Source organism: Setaria italica, chromosome VIII (genome assembly GCF_000263155.2).
Source record: "Setaria italica strain Yugu1 chromosome VIII, Setaria_italica_v2.0, whole genome shotgun sequence".
In the NCBI taxonomy this organism is placed as follows: domain Eukaryota; kingdom Viridiplantae; phylum Streptophyta; class Magnoliopsida; order Poales; family Poaceae; genus Setaria; species Setaria italica.
Window position 1 is genome coordinate 24232906 of NC_028457.1, and position 24281 is coordinate 24257186.

Sequence of the window (24281 nt, forward strand, 5' to 3'; positions counted from 1 at the left end):
CTGGAGCCTCTTCTCTTCGGCGTTTATTGCCTTGGTCACCTGCTCCATCTCCTTGGCAAGTTCCGCCCTTCGGCGTTTGAGGCGATCTATCGTGCCGACGATCCCTGGGCGAGAGTCCTCCAGAAAGTGAATCCGTTGATGCACCTCTTGAGCTTGACGCTTGTATGTGTCTTCTTCTTCACGAGTCTTGGTCAACTTGGCGCGATCGGCCATGTGGCGCAGGGCCCTAAAGACCGGAATCCTCATTGACTCAATATATGCGGCCGGCGCCAAAGCTTCTTCTGGTACTCGCCCGCTGACGTCACCGAAAAGTTGCCGAATTGGCGAGGCGTCTTCTACCAATCGGCTGATGTCCTCTTGAAGAAGGGATCGGATGCTGGCGAGTTTGGCACGGACGTCATCAGGAACAGAGCTCAAGGTGACCTAGCGAGAGGCGACTTCCTCGTCATCGGAGAGTGTGACCGCAAATGAGAAAAGGCTGTTGTTAGGAGTGTCTTGTTCCTGGAAAATAACAAGACAAGAAGAGGGACAAGTCAGCTGATGATGGTAGCAAATCGGCCGAGTAAGGAGAGGAAGTCTCTTACCTCCTTAAAACGAATTTCTTCAAGTTGCGGTCGGGAGGCTGTTATCCTCGATTCAGGGGCTGGTTCCATTGATTCGTCATGAGTAGAAGGCTCCACTGGGATTGGTGCTGTGCTCGGGCCGGCCTCTTGAAAGATGACCGATTGAGTTGCTGCCGATTGTTGCAAGTCCACAGGAGGGATTTGTGCAGTCTAAAATAAGATGAGTTAGTATGAGGATGGCAATCGGTAGGATAAGACAACAAGTTTACCTGCATAGCTTCCACCAGTAACGATGCAGCGGCCGCTCTAGCTTGCGTGATGACTTGAGTTTCCATTTCTCCAGCAGCTGCAAGGGGCAATGCGGCAAAAGTTTCTACCGATGTGATCATAGGAGGGTCAGCCAATTCTATACGAGTTCGTACTCGGCGACTAGTCTTCTTGGTAACCTTCTTCCGCGTCTGCTTCGATCGGCCGGCGATCACATCCACGGAAGGGGCATCATAGCCGATAAGAGGGAAAATGGTGTAGGGGTGATGATCCTCTATCGGCCGGCCACTCCGACTGTGTGTTGGGGGAACACGATTTTCAGACTGGAATAACAGCAAGATGTTAGTATACATATTTAAATGCATCAGTAAAGGAATGAAGATCGGTTATGGGAAAATACCTCGGCGTTCGGATCGATGTTGGCTGGATCCAAGAGGTTGCAGTACATTGATGCGGAGGCGCAGAACAGGTACTGTTTCCATTCGGCCCACCATAACTTGAATTGTTGGACAGCAAAGGGAGCTACTATCCAGTCATTCAGATCTATGGTGCTAGAGTCTGGTATCTGATCTCGCAGCCGACTGTAGTCAAGGCCCTTGGTGGGCTCATCTCTGATCTTTGCTCGGCCGATGAAGTATGCCTGAATCGGCAGTTGACCCATGCCGAATTGCCGTGTTGCAACAGAAGGATTGTAGAATTCATATGTAGGGGCATCTTTTCCTGAGAAGAAGTTGGCCGGTAAGATTCCTGGTTTAATTAACTCATCTGTTAGATCTTCGTCGATCGGCCGGTGGTTGAGTCAAAACAAGGAGGGAGTTCGAAGATTGAGTCATCTCTCCGATAAGGGAACCAGACGGTTACATCTTCATTGAAGCCGTTGTAGAAGCACCGGAAGTATTCGGCCACCTTGGTCGCAGAATATGAGCAACCAGAGAAGGCCGATGCCGCTTCACCAAAGGACATACACCGGTGTCGGACTGTAAGGTTCTCTTCCGATTCGACGCTAGGGAAAGTCATATTTTCCACTCGCTGCTGAGAGATCTCACTCATATACAAGTTCAGCCACAAGTTAATGAACCACCAGGGCCCACCTGGGTTTCCAATCGGCTCCCCTTGGGATAGCTTGATGCCGACTTGGTGAAGCATGTGGTAGACTGCTCCCAGTAAATGCTTTCCAAGAGGAACAGAAGTCCCTATTGATAATGCTTCGGCCAGAGCTTGGGTATTGGTAGATAGACCAGCTGCTCTCCCATAGAAGAAGTACTTCTCTAGCCACATCATCAGGAAGGCCGTATACTCTCTGTTCTCGACAGATCCGGCCCTTTTGTTGCATCTAATGAAGCCCTTCCACCCGCCGATTCCCCTTGTGTCCAGCCGATGTGATGTTGCGGCTATAAGGCGGAAAGGAGTGTCCGGGGAAGTGATGTCCAGGCCGGTCAGCAAGACAACATCGGCCAATGTGGGAGTCATGGGTCCGTGTCCAAACAAGAATGCGTTGAGAGCATCAGACCAAAAGTAAGAAGCTGCCATCACTAACGGTTCATTCCGTTCCATTTGGGACAAGGATAGGTCGATGCATTGGACAATTTTGAGCTCGTCCCATTGGAGCTTCTTGGAGGCGGCTATCCGCTGGTACCATTCCCTCCAACTAGGGGTTTCGTTTGGCCAAGACCTAAAGGTACCCGACCATTGATCTAGGTCCATGGTTGATTGTTTGAAGGGGATCCTATGAGTTTCCAAGTTGATCAGGTCGGTAGGATCTGGGTTCCCCATGGGCCCAAGGCAGATAAGGCCGAGGCTTTCTGTAAGGCGAATGGTGATTCGATGCCTAACTGCCTAAAAAGGAAAAGAGGGTGCGAGGGTAAGAAATAGATCTAAGGTAAATGCACTACTGATAAGGGAAGGTTTCGGTAATAACCTCCGGAATGAAGCTCCTTGTAATCGGCGGAGATGCCGGTGCAGCTGCAGAAGATGAAGCCGCCAATGGGATCTCGAAAGAGGCTTCAGCTTTCGCCGATGAAGCTCCTTCTTTTGTCAATGGAGTCGCCGCTGTCGCTACTGGAATCTCCGCCGAAAGCGCCATTTCTGGAGCTTCGCGCGTTTGCGAGGTGCCTGAAGGTGCCGCCATTGGAAAAGTAGGAAAGAATGCGAAGGGAAGGAGGAGCTGGAGAATTGGAGGATTGAGGAAAGTATTGGAGGAAGAAGAAAGCCTGTGCGCTGGAGAAGAAGGACATGAGCTCATAAGGAGTACGCGATGTGCTGATATTTAAAGAAGGTCTGAGAAGGGGTAAAAATGGAATTGTTACCGCGCCGGCGTTTCGAGTTTTTCGGGAGTAGTGGTTGTCGTGGGCGCCCGTTTTGAAAAGATTGCAATCATCAGGTTGGAGATCGCGAAATGGAAGGATGTTTTCGTGGTGTCTGTTTCGGATGTGAAGTTAAAAAGAATTTCGAAGTAAAGACTATGTTTTACTCCGAAACTGGGGGGCATGTGTTGACGCCAGGTTTTGACACGTGTAAAATCGGCGTTAGGAGAAGAAAAGATCGGAAGATGCGGCGAGATACAAGGGCGACGATTGGAAATCGGCCGATTGCTGCTACAGTCAAGGATCGGCCATTTGATGCTTCAGTTGAGGATCGGCCGATTGATCCTTGGAGTTCCGCCTCGCCCTACCCCTAAGGCTTGGGATCGGATGCGCCTGACCCTCCAAGGGAGGATCTCCGCCTCGCCCGACCCCTAAGACTTGGGATCGGACGCGCCCGACCCTCCAAGGGAGGATCTCCGCCTCGCCCGACCCCTGAGGCTTGGGGTCGGACACGCCCGACCCCTCCAAAGGAGGATCTCCGCCTCGCCCGACCCCTGAGGCTTGGGGTCGGACGCGCCCGACCCCTCCGAAGGAGGATCTCCGCCTCGTCCGACCCTAGTGCCCGGGGTCGGGATGGGTTTGAGCCCTTGACGTGTGGGTCCTGATCGGTTACCTCCTTGCTAAAGAGGTGATTGGGCCGATGTGGGCTTAAAAAGGATTATGAAGATGAAAGAGGAGGTCAGCCCATGAAGCGCGTAAAGATAGTACGAATCATACTTGTAAATATTCGTTTTCTGTTTAGATTTGGGGATAGAGTTCTAATCGGATAAGAAGTTTTTCTGTTTAAAGTTAGAGATAGAGTTCTAGTTGGATTAGAAGTCATTTGTACTGGGCTATAAATAGCCACCCTTATGGGTATGTAAAATAACAATCAATTCAATACAACAAACTACTTTTTCCTCGTACTTACTTTCAAGCAGGCGACTTCGCCAACACTTTTCCTCCTTTTTCACGAGTTCCTACGGGTTGGCGGGGCTGCATCAACTTGATCTCCGGCTGATCTTGTAAGTTCCGTTTATCGAGTAATTTCTAAACTTTAACTTCGGGCGCATCGCTGTCGTTTCGTTTAGATTTATTCACTAGTTATCGATATTCACTAGAATTCTAGGTTCTACCTGTTGTTCTAGTTTTATCACCAGTTATCCAGCTTGGAATTAGAACTTTCGGCTTTATTATATCTTGTTACTTAATTTACTGCTTTCATATAGCCGATCGAATCTGTTCCTAGTGTTGCTACTTTAGCGTTGTTTAGATTGCTCTAGTAGTTTTCTCTACAAACGTTACCTGGTAATCGGTTGCCTCATAGCCGATTTCCTTCATTACCGCAAATCGGTCGATTCGCTGATAAGCTTTCCTAAGATCGGAACTGTAGCCGATCGCGACCCCTGGGAACTGACACGTCTATTTCCTTGCCAATCAACAGGTCAGATTGGCTAGCACGCCGCGTGAACCGCACCAGGGCGATTCACCCGAACAGGAGCGAAGCAGATTCTCCCGGGTCGTGTGTCCGACGCTGGGAATTCGATCAGTGATTTCTAGCACCAACAAGATCATTAGGTGTATGCAGTATACCATGGAGGGGCTGCTTATAAGGGGATGTTTGGTTCCTTTGCTTATTTTTAGCACGTGTCACATCGAATGTTTAGACACTAATTAGGAGTATTAAACGTAGACTATTTACAAAACCCATTACATAAGTGAAGGCTAAACGACGTATCTATTAAGCCTAATTAATCCATCATTAGCAAATGTTTACTGTAGCAACACATTGTCAAATCATGGACTAATTAGGCTTAATAGATTCGTCTCGCCGTTTAGCCTCCACTTATGTAATGGGTTTTGTAAATAGCCTACGTTTAATACTTCTAATTAGTATCTAAACATTCGATGTAACGGGTGCTAAAAATAAGTCACACGAACCAAACACGCCCTTTCGCCCTAAATGTCGTTACTTTATAAACACATCTGACCAGCGTTTGATATGTACTCTATAACACCCGTTTTAAAAAATGACAAATTTCGAGAAGACCATGGGGCGCTTTAGCATGATTATACTAGAACGGAAGCTAGCCCCATCATCAAGAGACAAAACTAAAAGTTTCACTTTAGTTTTTATAACTAATCATTTTCCTAGCCTTGAAGAAAACATGAATGTGTTCTTCAGGAATTGTTGATCCTTGTTTGAATATAAACAATTGTTGGATATGATCCGAATTATAACGTGAGTTTGATGGGATCGTCCGGAGGACCCAGAGTTCAAGTTGTGTGATTATCGGATTTGCTTTTGAACGCAATTAGTTTAGTCCACCCTATATATACATCTTGTAAGACGACTCATTGTATTTCCTGCATTGCAACTCTTTAATTATAATGAAGATCACTGATAGGTACCCGTGATTTTTTCCTGGAAGGTTTCCTGCGCGAAAATCATGTCTCGTGTTCGATTTTATTTTTGCATTATTTGCTAACAAAAATTCAAAGAAGAACACAGAATCATTTTCAGGTTGCATTTTGATTTATCAACAAATGGATAGGTTGCTCATTTTACAAATTCAAATCATTAAAAAATTGGGCGTAATGATTGAGCTAATTGTCAAGAACATGCTCCAGCTAAAACTAGGTGTGTGACTTTGAAACTACTATAGCTAATGGGATTGTATATATATTCCTCTCAGTTCAAAGAAAATAGAAAGCAAAAGGGTGATTTGTGAAAATATAAAAGTTCGCTTGTCATTTGGAATACGTATATTATTTGAGGCCTACACGTTACTTGGGTTCTTTGGACATAGTTCTTAAGGGAATATGCCTGGCCCATAACCTTCAAGGATTTTGCTTGCGCCTTGTTCGGTTTGTGTGCAAAGAACGTGCAGATGCCCGGGACACACGTCACAGAAATCCTGTGAGGAAGAACACTGGAGTAACAGGATAGGAATATGGTTGGAGCTTGGATAGATTTAGGGGGTGTTTGGATACGAGGTGCTAAACTTTAGCAGGGTCACATCGGATGTTCGGATGCTAATTAGAAGGTCTAAACATGAGCGAATTACAAAATTAATTGCACAGATGGAGTCTAATTCGCAAGATGAATCTATTAAAGCTAATTAATCCATCATTAGCAAATGGTTACTGTAGCACCACATTATCAAATCATGGACTAATTAGGCTTAATAGATTCGTCTCGCGAGTTAGACTCCATCTGTGCAATTAGTTTTGTAATTAGACTATGTTTAATACTCCTAATTAGTATCCAAATATCTGATGTGATAGGTGCTAAAGTTTAGCACGGTGTTAATAAGTAGGCCGACTTAATTAGTTCAGTCTAGGTGGCCTGATCAACTGACTGTTGCCTTCCCCTTGTGACAAATACAAAATAATATATACTTTTCCTTACAAAAAATTAAAAAGATGAACTAGATTTGTTGATTATATACCTTAATAGGCTTATGGGTGATGTAAATCTGGTGTGTACTAAAATTTTCAAATAGAATAGCTGATCCTAGCCTCATATATGTTAGGTTCAGTCCCACATGGGAAATAGATGCTGGGGAAGCCCTCGGCCATAATAGTAGTCTTTTAATAAGTTGAGTCAGGTCCAATGCTTTGTTCTTATGAGCTCCAGTGAATCTAGGTTTGGCGGGACGCCGGCTCTTGAGCGTAGCAGGCTGGTTGAGAATCCACTGAACAAGATGTAGCGTATGATGACTAGTCACAGCTTATATTGTTGGGTGTGACGAATGAGAAGTACAGTTTTATGTAACCAGAATCAAAAAAAGAGAGCAGCTTTGTAGTACAATGCTTTTTTAAAAAGAAATAAGTAGCAGTGGTAATACAACTATTTCAAAACCTAATAGAAGTTTCTTTTATAAAACAGTTATGGTACACAAGCCCGTCTATGTGTCAAAGGTTTCAGTTTCACTATAGGTTGCCTAAATATCAAGTGGACTGATCACTATAAATAACTTATATACTTTGCTTAATGTGAAGGGAGTTCATATGTCGCAAAGATGAAGTAAATTGTTCGACATTGTTTAATTATCTAATGAAATGATCACTGAGCACTTCTTACCAGTTTCATTATTCTGAAATGTATGTAAAATAAACTTTCGTAAGTTATCATCATGTCTTACAGCTCCATGGAAAAGTTGCAATGCTCCAGCATAAGTTAACCGTCAGCCGCTGCATGCTGTAACATAAACTAGGTGCGTGGCAAGTTTGGGAACTAAAGAAGGTAGTCTACTCTTTGTAAGAAAAGAAGAAGACAACAGGAGTGTTTAGAAAATACAAAGTTCACACGGCATTTATCTACAATATTTTAACCTTGTACATCACTCAGAGCCTAGGTTCATTTAATCATGAAGATGGTTTGCCTGGCAGCGACCCTCCCTGCAATCTCCCTGTGCCCTTTTTTGGTTAGTTTGCACAAGAGCGCAAAAATGGCCTTCTAGGATAAAAGATTTCTGAGAAATATCCATCTGCCTTTGTTTGTGTCAGTCATGGGAATGAGAGCATCATTGTTAGTATCTAGGATAGGAATAGTGTATGGAACACATGAGCCAAGGGCAACCAATAATAGCCACTCTAGCCTAACATACGCCGATGGAGCCAGCAACTAGAGAAAAAGAGATATCCTTAAAACTTTTACAATTAATAAATCTGCGTGTTCGCCGCATGATGTGTGTTCTCCAAGACTTCGACCATAATGCTTCTTGTTTAGCAATAATTTAAAAGTTCTGAACATTTAAATATGATGTATGTGAATGTTGTTAGAAAAATTAATTTACCAAAAAAATAGCTAGAATTCGTATGTACACTGCAATATAAATCTGCATAAAAAGTTGCATACTAAAAAAACTACCGGGAGGGAACGCATTGATTTGACTACATTAATAATAGCTATGGTCCAAAGTGATTCTTGTGTTTTGGTCACGCTTTTATGAAGCATCTCTCGGTCACTTATCATCCCCAGCAGTGCACAACGGATAGCGGTTAGGTACAGATGCACATTTGGCAGTATCAAGTGCCTATATATGCAGGTGCTCTTTCCAGAAATATTTTGGTTCACCCGGCCAGCTGGAAACGCTACGCCGACTACTAGGGAGCAGAACAAGTCTTACAACACAGTAAAAATTATGTATTAATTGAAGACAAGCTATCATCATCAGGAGTTTTTATGAAGTGGGTCTCATAGCAAGAAGGCAAGGACATACTGGATTTGATCACAAAGGCATTTGCAGCAACCACGCGTCTTCACGCACGATCGTGGGCAAAGCTTTTAGAGCAGTGTTCTATTGGCCTGCAGCTCTTACTGACACCGAGGAACTAGTCCGCCAATACCAAGGATGCCAATTCTTTGCCAACAATGGTACGTCCCTGCCTACAAGCTGATCACCATACCACCCTCTTAGCCCTTCACATGCTGGGGGCTCGACATGATTGGTCCACTACTCACGACGCATGGAGGATTCAACTGAGTACTGGTGGCAATTGACAAGTTTACCAGGTGGATTGAGGTGAAGCCAGTAACCTGCCACAAAGCAGACAAAGCAGACAGAGTACTCGACTTTCTCGATGAAATTGTCTAGCGCTACGGCTTCCCCGATTGCATTATACAAGACCTAGGCTCCAACTTCAACAATCATGAGTTCTAGGAATATTGCAAGAACAGTGGGATCGACATCCGGTACGTCTATATCGTTTATCCGCGGGCCAATGGCTAGGTTGAGCACGCTAATGGGATAGTACTGGAGGCTCTCAAGAAAAGGTTGCATGACATCGGAAACATGAAAGGAGGCAAGTGGCTCAAAGAACTACCCAATGTCCTCTGGGGGCTCTGTACCCAGCCGTGCAAGCCTACAGGGCAATCGCCCTACTTCCAGGTCTACGGATCCGAAGCTGTCCTACCTGGGGCGCAGAAGAAGAAATAAAGTATCTAGACTTAGACAACCTCGAAGAAGTTCACTTTGTAGCACTCATCTAGTCTGCAAGGTACCTTGAAGGAATCTGCCGCTATCACGATCGCAACATCAAATAACGTTCGTTCAATATAAGCGATATGGTCCTCAAGCGTAAACAAGATACCAAGGGGCTACACAAGCTAAACTCACCACGGGAGAAACCGTTCATCGTCTCCAAGGTTACTGCTGAAGACATTGATAACTCACAGAACATTAAGCAAGTCTGTTGATTTTATCTCTTTTGATTTACATATTCATGTAAATCGATCATCGGCCCTAGTTGTAGAATTACAACTCAACAAAGCAGTCATATTTTTGTCATAACTTGACTACTTATTTCTGCCTTATCGAGGCTTGCAGAAGCAAGTTCATAGTACTCCTAATGAGCTATTCAGCTCCATGGGAAAAATCGTCCAAATTGCGGCTTGTAATAACAAGTCTGCACAACTACAACAAGCTATTCAGCTCTTTGGGCAAAATTGCCTAAATACGGCTTGTAATAACAAGTCTACAAATTTTTTTGAGTTATTCAACTCACGGACAAAATCCTCCAATCACTGGCTTGCAAAAGCAAGTCTGCAGTAAACTTCATGAGTTAGTTAACTCATTGGACACATCTGTCCCTTAGCAGCCTGCTAAAAAAAGAAGCCACCAGTACCTTAGGAGTTAATTAACTACTTGAGTAGTCGCGGCTTGTAATAAAGTCCGTAGTTCCATGCTTTCCAGAGACAGCATCAATACAACTCAAAGTGGTTGTAAAGATAGACTTTAGTCGACAAAACCCTAAAGAGACTACTCGCCCAGAGGTCTACTTACCTGATAGCATGAGTACTCAAAACTCACAAAAGGAGATTGCGATCTTAAATTAATCTACAATGTGCATATAATGAGCATCACAAAAGAAGTCTTGTGCGCATACACTCACATCTTCTGTAGAAGCAAATATCAGGGAAGATTGTGAGATGCACTAAAAACAACAAGTTGAAATCAATAAAGATTGCAAGAAGACTTAGAAATATTTACATTTCAAAGCATTCATATTATGTTTAACAGTAGAGAACTAATGTTTTGCTTTGATACAGAACTACTCAAGAACTAGATGCTTGGCTACTTCTTCTGCAATGGTCCATCTACTGCAAGTACTCCTAAAAAAGTTTGTTAGAATAGTCCTCTGCTATACCCTTCGAACAGTAGTCAGATCAGCATGAGGATAGAAAAACTTGACAAAACTCAGCAGTTGCTTAGAGACAGACTTTGCCATCTTTTAAATATAGCCGGCAAATTTCCCTAGCATGTTCTTGAGTACTTCAGATAGCGGACGGGGCTCTACACCCTCAACTGGAGGCTCCACCATATCTGCTATTGGCTAGGCTGCTTCCGATATCTCCTTCAGAGCAAATTTAGCAGCTTCTAGCTCAGCCTCATTCTCTTGGATGGTCTTCATGGCGTTGACCAAGTCGATTTCACCATCTACGTGTATTTTCCACTTCTTCAGGTGCTTGTCGCTTGGGGGCTGGCACTACAACATCAGTCAAAGATGTTATGATATCTTGCATCAGTAATGCTACAAATGATATGGCACCTGGATTCCTTATCGTTGTAGGGTGTTCCTCTGGCTGCAGACTTGCTTGGGCCGAGGTAATGTCCTGGACTGAGAGGCTACCACCATCAGTCACGGGCCTCAAGCTAGACCCCCCAAGGTTCATATCAGAGGATTTCCAGCATAAAACAAAACTTTAGTGACACAACAAGTCAATTTTGAGTTAAAATTAGTACCCAAAAAGAGCATAAAAGATTACCTTGATGATCTCCTCAGCTTCAACATGGGTTCTCCAGACAACCACATCAACTTGACAGCTAGAGACGGTGCTTTCGGCACGACCTGCACATCCACAATAGGATCTTGGCCAGCTTTAAGCTCCACCTCTGCTACTTGAGTTGTATCTGCGATAGCGGAGTTCATCACATGAGGATCACCCTGAGCGACATCTTGAGGCTCTGGATCATCTTCAATGCTGATCACCTCCTCGATGACCGGCAACCTGTCTTGTGCAGGCAGAGAAGCTGCCTTTTGAGCATCCATCATTGGCTCGAGTACCTGCAACCACCAATGTCATTTTGAGTAGACATGGTGGAGATATTGGAATTGCCTACTGGGAGTACACGATCCTCAAGATCTTATCCTTCCTCATAAGTAATTACAGCAGGAGGCACATCTTCTGCGGTAACAAACTTCTTCACGACCCGTTTCATAGTGATGGTACATCTGTTTCTTCTTTGGTGGTGGAGGAATTGCAGCTTCAAGCTCATCATCAGCTATACGCTTCCTCAAACCTGAGGATGACCTGACCTTAGTAGATGGTCAGGCCTTAACTTCAAAGTCCTCCGCAGCATCAGAACTAGAGCTGCTAGAGGCCTCAAGTACTTCCTCTTCTTCGTTATCACTCTTAGCGCTCTCTGCCATATGCACGCGAGGAGCAGCTACACAAATATCTTCTGATCCGGGAGGAGGAGCAGAGAAGTACAAGTTAACATCTTCTTGCAAAGGAATTTAAGTTAGCAAATCCAACAACTTCAAATAAGTACTTGGTGACTACGACCACAGATACTTATAGGCTTTGGCAGGTTGGCGGCATTGAAATCCCATACAATGGTGGGGATCTTGCCCACATTCTTAAACATCCACTTCAACCACACCATAATCTCATCTGTGCTGAGCTCATCAGGCGAAAGTCTGGATGGATCATTGACTCTAGTATATTCATAGCCCTAGTGGCATCGCTGCTACAAGGGCTGGATTTGTCGCCTCATAAAGCTGAAGGCTACTCCAACTCCAGTGAGCCTTTCTTGCTTCAGCTTGGCTATTCTATCAAAGAGATCGGGTAGTTGGAGGCCGTCCCCATGTGTTGGCTCATCAAGCCATCGGCTGTTCCAAGAGGGGCGATGTCCTCTCAGCTCGGGTAGTTTTGGATCATGGTTGCCAATGTAGCACCACTTTTCTTTCCACTCGGCATTAGAATCTATTAGCTCAGAAGCCAGATATTGGCTGCCGAGATTCTCCTGCATATGGATACTGGCTCCTTCGACTACTTGGGTGTGATCCCTCATTGGCTGCCTTTACATGAAAGATTTTTTGGAATAACTAGAAGTGGGGTCTGATTTCCAGAAATGCTTTGCGGAGGTGAACAAAAATGGCAGCGTGGAGAATTCCGTTGGGGTTCAAATGAACTAGCTCCAACTTATAGTAATCAAGAAGATCTCAGAAAAAATTAGAACCAGGTCGTGCAAGACCGCGCTCAATGAAGTGAGCGCAAATTACCATTTCATTGGAGTATTTCTCCAATAGCCACGGATTGCCATTGACAGACCTGCAACTGATGATATCTTGATTTTGGAGCAACTTGGCGGCCACAAGCATCTTGATCTCCTCCTCTTTCAAAGATGACTGCTTCCAAGTGCAAGCAGGAGTTGGCAGCGCAGTCTGATCCGTTTTCCCGTACTTGGGTGCTTGCAACTGCAGCTCCTTCTTGTCAGCAATCTTCTCCTTCTCGCTCTCAGCTGCCTTGGATGCAGCAGCTTTCCTCCCCATCCTTGATATCACGAGCTTCTTTTGTCGCATATGCTCAGGGATTGCAGGGTAGTGTGTGGTGGCGCTAATGCTCGGAGATTGGGCAGTAGTAGTGCTAGGGCTAAAGTGTGGAGATTGGAAAGGCAACTGGCAAAGGTGAAACAGAAGGGATAACTTTCTCCGCTATTTATCACCACGGCACAGTAACAATGGCATGAATGAAGGAATTTCAAGCTTAACAGATCCGCAGATTTCTTGACACCTAAATTGTCAGTTACCTCTATTTTTAGAAGAGATAAGATTTCCTTTTAGAGATGGTCATGTTGACCAAAGGTTGACCCTTATACCCACCAATCTAGTTGGTAAAAGGCTCGGGGGCTGTGTGCCACGTGTCCATCGATAAAAAAGTTTTTTCTCTGGGTTTTTAAGGGGAAAGTGATGCAAATTATAGATTGACCCTCAGACTGATTCTTTAATTCAACCTAAGGCTCAGGGGCTACTCCATATGGAGTGCAACTTTCGTCGCACTTCCATATAAAATTCAAGATTGAAGGATATAAGACTGAGTTAAATGAGGCTTGAGCGCATTCTAGCCGCATGATAGTTTTTGGGTAACTTTAAAGATTCAACCAAACAAAGTACTCGAAGAGCACCAAAACTAGTCAGTGAAGTCTACAAAAGTACTCCAAACTGCAGCATTTAACTAAAAAGTACTCGGGGACTTGTCGTACATACATCTATAGGCCCATTAGAAGGTTTGGATAGTCCTAAATGTGGGGATGGACACCAAGACGTATCTGATATGGAGACTATGATGCAGGACAGTGTAGTCTACGTGGAAAGATAGGAACTAGTCGAGGATTAGGAAAATTACTCATAATAATATGAATAGAACTTCTCTAGTCGAATCCGATTAGACCAACCGACCTATAATCCTACCCCCGACAATATATGGTGAGGCAGGAACCCCCTCCAAAGCAATTCAATCCAACCAACACACAGGACATTGGGTATTATGCTATTCAGCGGCTTGAATCTATCTAAATTGTGTCTCTACACTTACCTTTTAGTTCCTGATATCAGTGAGCTCCACTAACCAAAACACTACCTTGGGCACCCCCCTCGATAGGTTGTCGATTTTAAACACCGACACCGGTATCCAAACCGATCTTGCTAGAAATTCTGGTAGAGCTGAAAGTGTCACACCAAAGAACAAGGTGATGAAGAAGAAGCCAAACATTACTGAATTGTTATATAAATATTAGAAAATAGCCAAGCAGAAGAAAAACAATCGGTTAGGAGACAATCAAAGTAGGGATTCTTCATCACCAAGGGCTAAAAAGCATCAACGGTCTGCTCATTGGTCTTCATCATTTTTTCCGTCAATGCATATGCTGTGGAGTACATATTCAGGTATATCTAATTATAATCCATTGTTTTGGTATAATCATTGGTCTTCATTTTATAATTATCAATATTATGCTTATGATTTACCAAGGAGCCATAGTTTCAGTTATTAGATATGCTTAGATGTTTCAGAGTCGAAAGTAGATGTTTCATATGATGTTGTACTTGTTAGAATATTATTTTGGCTACATTAGCAACCATAAAGGTTTGGAGACCGTCATATAGGTGATGTATTTTCTATAATTATCCTTAGAAAATTTTGATCATTGAGAATGTTTTCTGACACGCAAGCTTTGCCATAAAATAGGAGGGCATGTCTTTGAAGTCGAAATTGGCAGATTTGGACGATCAGGTCTCTGGACCGGTCAAAGTACTCCAAATGTAAATTTGACTTCACCATTGTGTAGCTCTCATCGAGTAAATCAAAATGCATATGTTGAACGTCCGATTTGGAGTTCGGATGAGAGAGTTATGATGTCGGGAAGATCTACACCTAGAAAACCGGTCAGACCGGTTTGCCAGGCCGGTTAGACCGGTTTGGTCTGTGTAGTTTGAGTTAGGAGTTGTATTTTGACATGGGAATTCTTAGTGTTTGGACTCCAGATGGGGCAAGACCTCCCCACCCTATAAATATAAAGGGCTACGGCCGATTGAGGGTATCCAATCGATCACAAATCAATCTATCTTTTATTGTTTTACCTTTTATGCTCTTCACCCTACTTCTCCAACCCTATGTGCCGTTCTTCTCCTATCTCTATGGCATGAGGAGGCGTGCTAGCTGGTCTGCCGAACCTAGGGCAACCCAAGGTACGTCTGCCCCGATGGGGTCCCTTTCGCGCAGGTGTTCATTGGTCTCTCACCGGGTTCCCTGGTGAGACCGGTCTGACCGGCCTGCCATATTGGTCTAACCGGCCTCCGCATCGATGCTGTAAGGAGCGTCTTTGCGGGCTGCACTTTCGAGTGATTTCGTGTGTTGGGCGTCAACAAAAACCTGACGCCGTGAAAGGGTGGTCAGATCAGTGCCCACTAAACGAACAGACCTTACTATTTACTGATGGTAAGCGTCCACCACAAGAGAATATGAGAATAATGAAAGCCTAAAATGAGAGCATCCAAGAAACTGAGACCAAATAAAGAAAAACGAAGATCATGAAACACCACCGCCCGGCCATCCCTCATTCCATGGCAAACATCAAGATGAATTGAGACCGTGCGTTGTCATATGCCGCTGAAGCTGCTTTTAGCACCCATATTTTGGGGAGCTGCTCAGTATCCCATTGACGTATATTATCAACCTATTTGGAGATAGTGAACCTATCCAATGCTAGCTAATAACATGAGCAGGCACAGAAATCAAGCATCCTGCCGGTTCTATCCGAGTTCACTCATTTGACTCCACGGTTTTATCTCTACCGGTTGCACATTTTTCTTTCATGGATAGGTCTGTGGATATCGATGATTCTGTAGTAGCGTGGAATACTTAGATAAATTCAGCAAAAAAAAACATTAGAGATGGTATAAAACAATTTTGTAGCGTCAGTATTGCGAGATTTTCTAATAAAATTCCACAGATATTGTATTATTACTCCTTACAGCTAATCAAGTAAAATAGCTAGGGAAACAAGCATCAATCACAGTCTATCCATCATCTATGTTTGCACTCCTATCCTTTCCCTGATACTGCACGACAGTTCATCTCTCAGCAATGCGGCACGGCCATGGTGGGCGCGAAATCGGGCGCCGTCTTCCCCGCGAAGGTGAACACCACGGGCGATCCTTTAGCGATCGGCAAGCCGTCGTTGACGAGGCAAACCCCGCCATCCTCTGTGCGGATCTTCCCCTCGTCGACAGGCTCGACACTGGGCAGGCCGTCGCAGTGCACCGTGACAATCGCCTGCGCACACGAGCACTGGTTGTCGATGGTCACCTGGTACTCCGGCTGCCCCTGCACTTCCTTCCCTGTTTTCACCACCGAGATGTGGAGATCCGACAGCTTACAGGCGCCAGGGCGGTCCGTATCTGCTTGGCAGCAGATGACGAACGCAAGGAAGAGGATGATGGTGGCCTTTGTCGCGCAAGCCATTTCCGTCTCTTTCCTCATGTGCTCACTGGTATGTGATTGTTTTGATTGGAGGTGTGAAGATAACAATGTGAATATGGCCATATATATAGCCTAGAGGGTTGGATTCTTTCTTCGCTTCGAAGGAAGAATTTTTTTTCCCAAAGGAAAGAGAGTTGGATAGGGGCTGGATCATATCATAAGGCGATATCAATGCAATGAAGTTTTATGTTGCATTCTGCAGTAGTGATAATCTGGACGTGAATTGTCTTGATTTTCTAGTCTAAGGGGCTACATATAAGGAACACCAATATCTTGAGTTAATACCTTCCTGAACTGCTAAAATCATTCTTATCATATCATTAATTCCTTCCAAATAATTGATAAATCATCATTGGACCACAAAAGATTTGTGCTGGCAGGCCGAGCACCGCAAGCTGGAGCCAGCACGCTGGCAGGTGCTCACCCGCCAACACAGATAGCCTCTATGCTGGTGGGCGACGTTAGCCACCCGCCAGCACAGAAATCTCTGTGCTGGCCGGTGGTTACATCACCCGTCAGGAATAAGTATTTTCCCATCCTATATATTATTTTCCGTGATTTATTTATAATTTCTATTTTCCACCGGTTTTTAGCTGCCAAATTTAAATATGTATCTCCAACCTCATAACAAAAAAATTAAATAATAAATAATTAATATTATTAAAAATTGCATCGTACATAATAGATAATTCACATTATTCAACAAACTTGAACAATAAATAATTCACATAATTCAATATTTGGAATAGAGCTATTATTTGCCATGCTAATATTAAAACTACTTCGTCCATATCTACCAAGATCTTAGACCTTTGCATTCGTTCACCATTAACACGCTATTTGGATCAAAGAATTCTCCATCCTCATAATAAATCTCGCGTTGTATGAACCTCGCCAAGTCCCTACAAATGTTGTTGATTTGACCTTCTAGGAGTGACGATTGGTGATTTGGGATCCTAGGCATCAGGTATACAGTACATGAAGATTAGGATATATTACCACTAGGAACTTAGCAGATGGTAGTGTATAAAAGACTTATGTCTTCATAGTTTGTCCGGTACCTCCCATTATTTCTGAGGAAATTGCACACGTAATATCCGCATAGCGCAGTATCGGGAGGTTGCCTGTGACACTGCACACAAATAGAAAATGATGAGTTGTTATTAATGACAAGTCTACATTATATGAAAAGAAACCAAGTTTTTATGTTCTTACAAATCATTGATATATTATTTTCATAGCTTTCTTCCTATTTTCAGGGCACTCCCCGCCTTTCATTATGTAAAGCTTGTATGCACTTTGAGGATATAAAGATAAGAGTTAGTAATACAACTTAGGTGCATAGAATCTCAACATGCATAAAAGTACTGCCAAGGAATGTCTTACTTTTGTATAATGCCTATGAATTCCTTATAACTATCTTTGCTAAATCTGGCTGAGTCGAGGACCACTGCTTGTCCATGCTTGTGGTAAATAATGATGCAAATCTAGTGGTCTCTACATTATATTAGAATAATTTATATTATAGACAGCATTAAATAGCACCAAGTATATAAATAGTAATTTAAACTAGCTAGCTTACCGAAAATTGTAAGCTACCATGATATGATCCTTGTGAGCCTTTCTCCTCATTACTCTTGCAATGTACACGGACACTTTGTGCATTTCATCTTTGTGGACTTTCTCATTTATAGCATTTTTCTTCGCTTGTGTCTGTGCTGCTTCCATTTGCGCTTTGACCGTTTATGTCAATTTGAACTTGTGCATCAATTCGATAATTCGTGCTGGGTCAAGGTACGCTATCTTGAAACTATCGTTCATCAATTCTTCCTCGTTCCATTGCATCCTGCAGAATAGGTAGGCGCTCAGGTACTTGACATATAAAATATATAAGTATGTATGTAAAACTCGTGTATGCAGTACATGTGGACTTACAAGCACCATACGGTAATGAGATTCACGTTGAGGTGTTGATGATGGTAAAGTTTGTGCAAATCCTCAAAATCGATCACAATCTTGTAATCGAGAATGCCAAGGAAAAACTTTTATGGGACACGCGTGGTGATTCCTCGAATGCCTTGCTTCATTGCGGTCATGGTCCATCGATGCAGCTTATTCAGTTCTCATGGGCTCTCCAGCAGATTCCACTGATACAAGAATGGTTTGCCATGCTCATAATTCTCTTAGACTTCATCTGACGCAAAGATGTGGGATTCATGTTATTTTATGATTTCATGTATATACCCTTACGTACATGTAACTAAGGTGATTTCTATGATTCATGACTATCATGTATGATTCCATGTATGTTTCAATCAATAGTTGAAATGGCAGATGACAAGACCGCAAGGTATCTCATGGAGCAGATGATTGCTGGTGATGGTAGTGGAGACAACCTTCCAATATCATACACTGATGAAGAGGGCACCCAGGCGGACATGTTCCTCAACATGTCCGGCGATGGGAATGAAGGGCATGAGCCCCAGCAACACCTTGCCGTGGCGGAAGGTTCCGGTGAGGTATATATAGAATTTGTATTGTTTGACGCCACCGTTAATACTACGTACTAATTAACGAATCTTGAATTGTTAGCCCTCTGGATCGACGAAAGGGCAAAAGACTCGAGGTTGTACAAAGGTGATGGAAGGGAGGGTTGTCATCACGGAAGTGACAGAAGAGGGTAGGCCGGTTTCTTCCGAGAAAGTGGCAAAGAAGTACATGAGTCAGATCGGGGCAATCATAAGGGACAACGTGCCTATCAGCATCAGAGAATGGAAGGGCAAAAGCACTAATCCGTACGCACTCCCGGAGACACAAAAGAATATGCTATTGGAAGATGTCAATAGACATTTCACATTTCCCGAAGGATATATTGAAAAGGATGTGAAAGCGTGGACGCTGAAGAAGATGGCTACACAATTCCAGACATTCAAGAAGATGCTGGATGCCAACTACATTAAGAAGGGCCGAACTCCAGATTTCAATGTGTCGCCAAAGTTGAGGGACCACTAGGAGGCATTTGTTGAATATAAGAGGAGTGAAGACGGTGTGAAAACGATCCTGACCAACACTACAAATTCTGGTCAGAAGGGGTACCATCATCATCTAGGGCAAGGTGGTTATGGCACAACAATTCCCAAATGGAAGAAGATGGAACAAGATCTAATCAAACGGGGAATTGTACCTGCAACTATTGAATGGCCCGAACGATCAAAAAATTGGTATTACGCTCATGGAGGCTCCCTGAGCCAAAAGGATGGGATGTTGACATTCAATGAGACAATACGTGAGAAGGCCGAACATCTTATGAAGAACATTGAAGATTCTAAGGCTGGGAGGTTGAAGGTGGACCGAGAGAATGATGAGCTCAAATTGGCCCTCGGTAATCCTGAGCACCCAGGACGTTCCCGAGAGTTCGGGGTCATTCCGTGGAAGTTTGCTTTCCGAGGCGATAGCGCATCGTACAAAAGCCGTAAGCGAAGAAAGGAACAGATCGAGGAGAAAGACGGTTGGAGGAAATCAATCGTTGAGTGGCCCACGCAGTTACGGAGTTGGCCCAATCTGGAGCATTGCCAAATCCAAACTACGCCAGCCCTTCTCAATGCCTCTTGAGCAATTGTGCTTCTACAGGGCTCCCCGATACGCAGACGCCCAGGTTACCCGTAGAGGAGCAACGATTCGCTGTGGATGCCGTCATGCAACGCACCACATGTGAGCTGCATGCACCGGTCGGCAACCTCACTATTAAGGTATACTTATACATAATATTTATGCAATCTTGACAATTGATCCACACCTCGAGATCGGAGTTTAATAACTTGTTTACTTCTGCTATATGTACAGGTGGCGTACGGGAGTGCGTTACCAACCCTGGCAGGGCAGAGCAGCCATGGCATGGAGATTCCACCTGGCTACACCAGCGTCCGTGTAGAGTAGCTTGTTGATAGCCAATATGAAGGCCTAGAGCTCGACCTCCCAGGAGGCGATGGGGAAAAGACACTGGCAGATGCGCTTCATGGGATCATTCTATGGTGTAAACGCTACATCATCATTCCCGGCACGGAGCCATCTTCTCAGAGCTCAAGACCGCTCCCCGTAGATCCCCAGCAGCTACTTTCTCCTCATAACTCAAGACCGTCATCTTCTGCACAACCTGCTCTAGGACCGTCGCTTCCTGCTCTATCAAGGTCTCCATCTCCACCACATCCTGGTGGTGGGAGCGATGATGATAATAACAACACCCCTCCCCGATCACCATCGCCGGGACTAAGAGCAGCCCCAATGAAGGAACCTGCAGCACCACTAAAGAAGTCATGAGCACCACCTTCCAAGCAAATATAGAGAAAGAAGAAAACAAAGGAGCCTGAAGTGACTCGTAGGAACGCTGGGAGGCAATAAGTCATGCAGAAAAGTGGGCAGAAATCCAAGCAGAGGTCAGTGCGTGGTTCAAGAAACAAGCTGAAAAAAAAGCAAAGGAGGTGGAGCCACCGCCAGTAAATCGAAGAGATTTAAACTTTTTTATCAGGATGGAAGAAGGAGCCAAGAAAAGAATACCACTACTATCAAACTACGAACGGGCTTTAGTAAAGGCTGATGAAAGGGACAAAAGGAAAGGAAAGTCATCTTCCAGTGGTGCTGTCCTCGACCTCGGGCATTTATCAAAAAAAGACGTTCAAAGGGTAGCAGCAATACCCTTGGATCAATAAGCACAAGTATTGAAATTCATGCAAGAAACAGGTATGGGACTTGATGAATGTTTAGGGCAAGTTGAGCCGCCAGCTGCACCACTCCCTGAGCCGAGATGGACTTTTGAGCTAGGCAAATCTCTAGTAAGGCCTGAGTTGGTACGGAAGCTGTCAACAAACATGTACGAATTCCATCAATGGTACATGAAGGTGTCGGCTGACTTGAGGGAGATGTTGGGCCTTAAGGTAAAACCGATAGATTTTTACGACGAAGGCGAGAAAATTCTGTGGCTACACTTCCAGTATATATACGAAGTGTACCATCATGATGCCCTGGACGTCTCTCTGATCAGTGCCTGGTATCTGTAAGTGTTCGTTTATCTCTACATGTAAATTTTGGCTCATATTAGTTTTTTTTGCGTGCGTCACCGTACTAACTTCGTCTTCCATTTTATGTAGGATGCTAATTCAGATGTGTCGACGAGAGACATACCTACATATTGGCTTCATGGATCCATCCGTAGTTAACCAAAAACAGATATAATTATCACAGGAAAAAACCTTGGTGGAAGTATACAATTTCCTAGACAAACAAAAATTCAAGGATTTCATACTACTTCCATACAACTTCAAGTAAGTGTGTGTATACCGTCTACTTTCGTTGTCTTTTTCCTTACCTGATTAATGTTAGTTAGCTCTAATATGCATGAACATTTTACGTACACAGCTTCCACTGGATCCTTATTATAATTGAGCCTGAATGAAGCTACGTCACTGTCTTCGATTTGTTGAGGAAAGGTCCGGTGGAGTACCAAGACATGTAAGACATGCTAGGCTTGTAATAATTCTGGACCTTTATCTCTATGCAAAAGTTTATTTCCTAAATTTTATCCCTGTTACACTATATCATTCATTATTCTAATTCGCAGTGCATGGAAATAATTCATAAAGACACACAAAGGTCCATTCAAAGAAAACCTTACATGGAACACAGACTTCCCGGTACGTATGAAGTCTGCACATTTAGTACATTGTATAACACGAATATTTCATAACTTATTTTTTTCCGCACTTACGTGTTTAAGACAGGAACCCGGGAATAATCTATGTGGCTACTATATTTGTGAGTGGACCCAAGGAACTAAAGATGACGCCGCATAACTTTAAAGTACGTACTAGTTAATTATTTGCTAGCTCCTTATATTGAATTGTTCGTGTAACATTCACAAATTTTCAAATTATAGATGTTAAATATTCAACAAGGACTCTTGAAGAAAGAAAGAGTAGCGGCAATATGTGAAGGTCTCATTGCATTCCTAATGGACGAGGTGGTAAATCCACAAGGAGAATTTTATTACGATGGACGACAATTAGACGCTCCGAGCAACACCTCGACGGGAAGATTATAGATATATAGTTTGATTTGTATATATAATACACGCTAAGATCGATTTGTATATATAGTTGATTTCATTATACTAGTTGAATTGTGTATATGAATTTTGTATATATATAGTAATTGTATAATTACAAATTTCATTCGTTTAAATACTAGTTGATTTCATTATAAAAAAAGTCTCAACTACTAAAGGTTAACAAAAGGGCCGCGGTACTACGTACGTGATGCATGAAAATTTCAGGAGCCATGCAGGGCGCCATTTAGTTCCGGTTTGAAAGCCAACCGGGACTAAAAGAGAACCCCCTTTACTCCCGACTGCTTTTACCAACCGGGAGCAAAGGGTCTGTCCCGCGCGTGGCGTGGCAGACCCTTTAGTCCACCAACCGGGATTAGAGGGTGACCTTTACTCCCGGTTGAAGGACTCGGGACTAAAGACCCCCCTTTTGTCCCGGTTGATTTATCCCGGATGGATTTTCGGGAGATATGCACCCTACCAACCGGGACTAAAGGCCAGTTCTCTACTAGTGAAAAGTCTTGACAGTTGATATGGCTGATACAGGTTAGCATAATCAATCTTCTCTTTTCATTTCCTACTAATGTTTTATGAAACAATTTTATTAAAAATCACGCTAGGAGGATAACAATTTTATTAAAAATCACGCTAGGAGGATAACATTATGGATTTAAACCATCGAAAGAAAGTTAAATATAATCAACTATGCTATACGACCCATCCCCTCGCCACACTACGAAATGGCGCTGACGAAGGTGAAGTCCTGCAAGTTGCAACAACAAGGCGCTACAATGTAGAAGATCCCATAACTAGGGTGATGTCGTCGCAGGAATATTAATTTGCAAATGAGTCGCTGAGGATTTATTAAATTCAAAATAGCTATTTAATTTGCCTGCAAATTCCGCGTTATGGTTAGGTATATCAAGATCAACAAACAGCCCCGCCACATCGTGCTAGTAATGGCATCATTGGCACTAGAAAGATTAAAGGCAATTGTGCATCACCCATGTAATGTATCGGTATACATTTTCAAGAATTGTCATGGCTGATACAACTAATTAAGCATAATCAAGCTATTACTCGCTCCATTTCGTAATGTCTGTGTAATGATTTTATTAAGAAACCACACTCGGAGAATAATACACATGGATTGAAATCATACAAAGAAATTTAACAACTGCTAATTGTTCCTCCATCCCCAAGGCACCTTCTAGGCTCTACGACCCGTCCCCTCGCCACACCGCGAAGTGGCGCTGACGACGGTGAAGTCCTGCGGCGTCTTCCAGGCGTAGGTGAAGGAGATCTTCGAGCCCTTGAACAGGGTCGTGGCGAGCATGCAGAGCTCATCCATCACCTTGATCTGCCTGCTGTCGATGGGCTCGAGGCTGGGCAGGCGGTTGCAGTGGACGTCGACGTAATCCTGCGGGCACTCGCACAGGTTCTCGAAGGTCACCCGGTACTCCGGTTGCCCCTGCACGAGATTCCCCGTCTTCTCCTGCGTGACCTTGATGTCAGATAGGTGACAGGTGCCACCTATCTGCTGCGCGTTGCCCGTGCGAGCATGGCAGAAGATTACGGCGGCGAGGACAAGGAGGACACCGGCATTGGCAGCCATGGTTCTCTGCTTTTTTTTTTTTGATGCTGCTTAATCGAGGCAGAGGATTGCTGTTGATGCGAATGAAATGGGTGTGCTATAGGCCATTATATAACCAGGGGGATTTGGGATATGGAAGGAGATAACTATGAGATAAATACACGCATTAATTTGTTTTGATTCTGTATGTCTGTACACAGCGCTCCATGATGATTACGGCCGATTCAATGATTTCTTTAATCGCCCAAGCACATAAAAACTTGCACCACTGGGGAATCCAAATTCAGTACTGGATGGAATACCCTTTAGTACTGGTTATGTAACTGCTAGTTCAATATTAAAGGGGTCGGTACTAAAAAGGTAATAA

General features: G+C 43.8%; 2 protein-coding genes across 2 annotated transcripts; both read right to left on the reverse strand.

Annotated features, from left to right (window-relative positions):
• Window positions 1–15821: 15821 nt before the first annotated feature.
• On the reverse strand, window positions 15822–16205 carry LOC101782256 (protein TAPETUM DETERMINANT 1). The gene has a single exon (XM_004980454.1). It carries the CDS (start codon window positions 16203–16205, stop codon window positions 15822–15824), a length of 384 nt encoding a protein of 127 aa, XP_004980511.1.
• Window positions 16206–23530: 7325 nt separating this feature from the next.
• Window positions 23531–23935, reverse strand: LOC101782662. Its single transcript, XM_004980455.1, has one exon. The coding sequence runs from the start codon at window positions 23933–23935 to the stop codon at window positions 23531–23533; it is 405 nt and encodes a 134-aa protein (XP_004980512.1).
• Window positions 23936–24281: the final 346 nt, after the last annotated feature.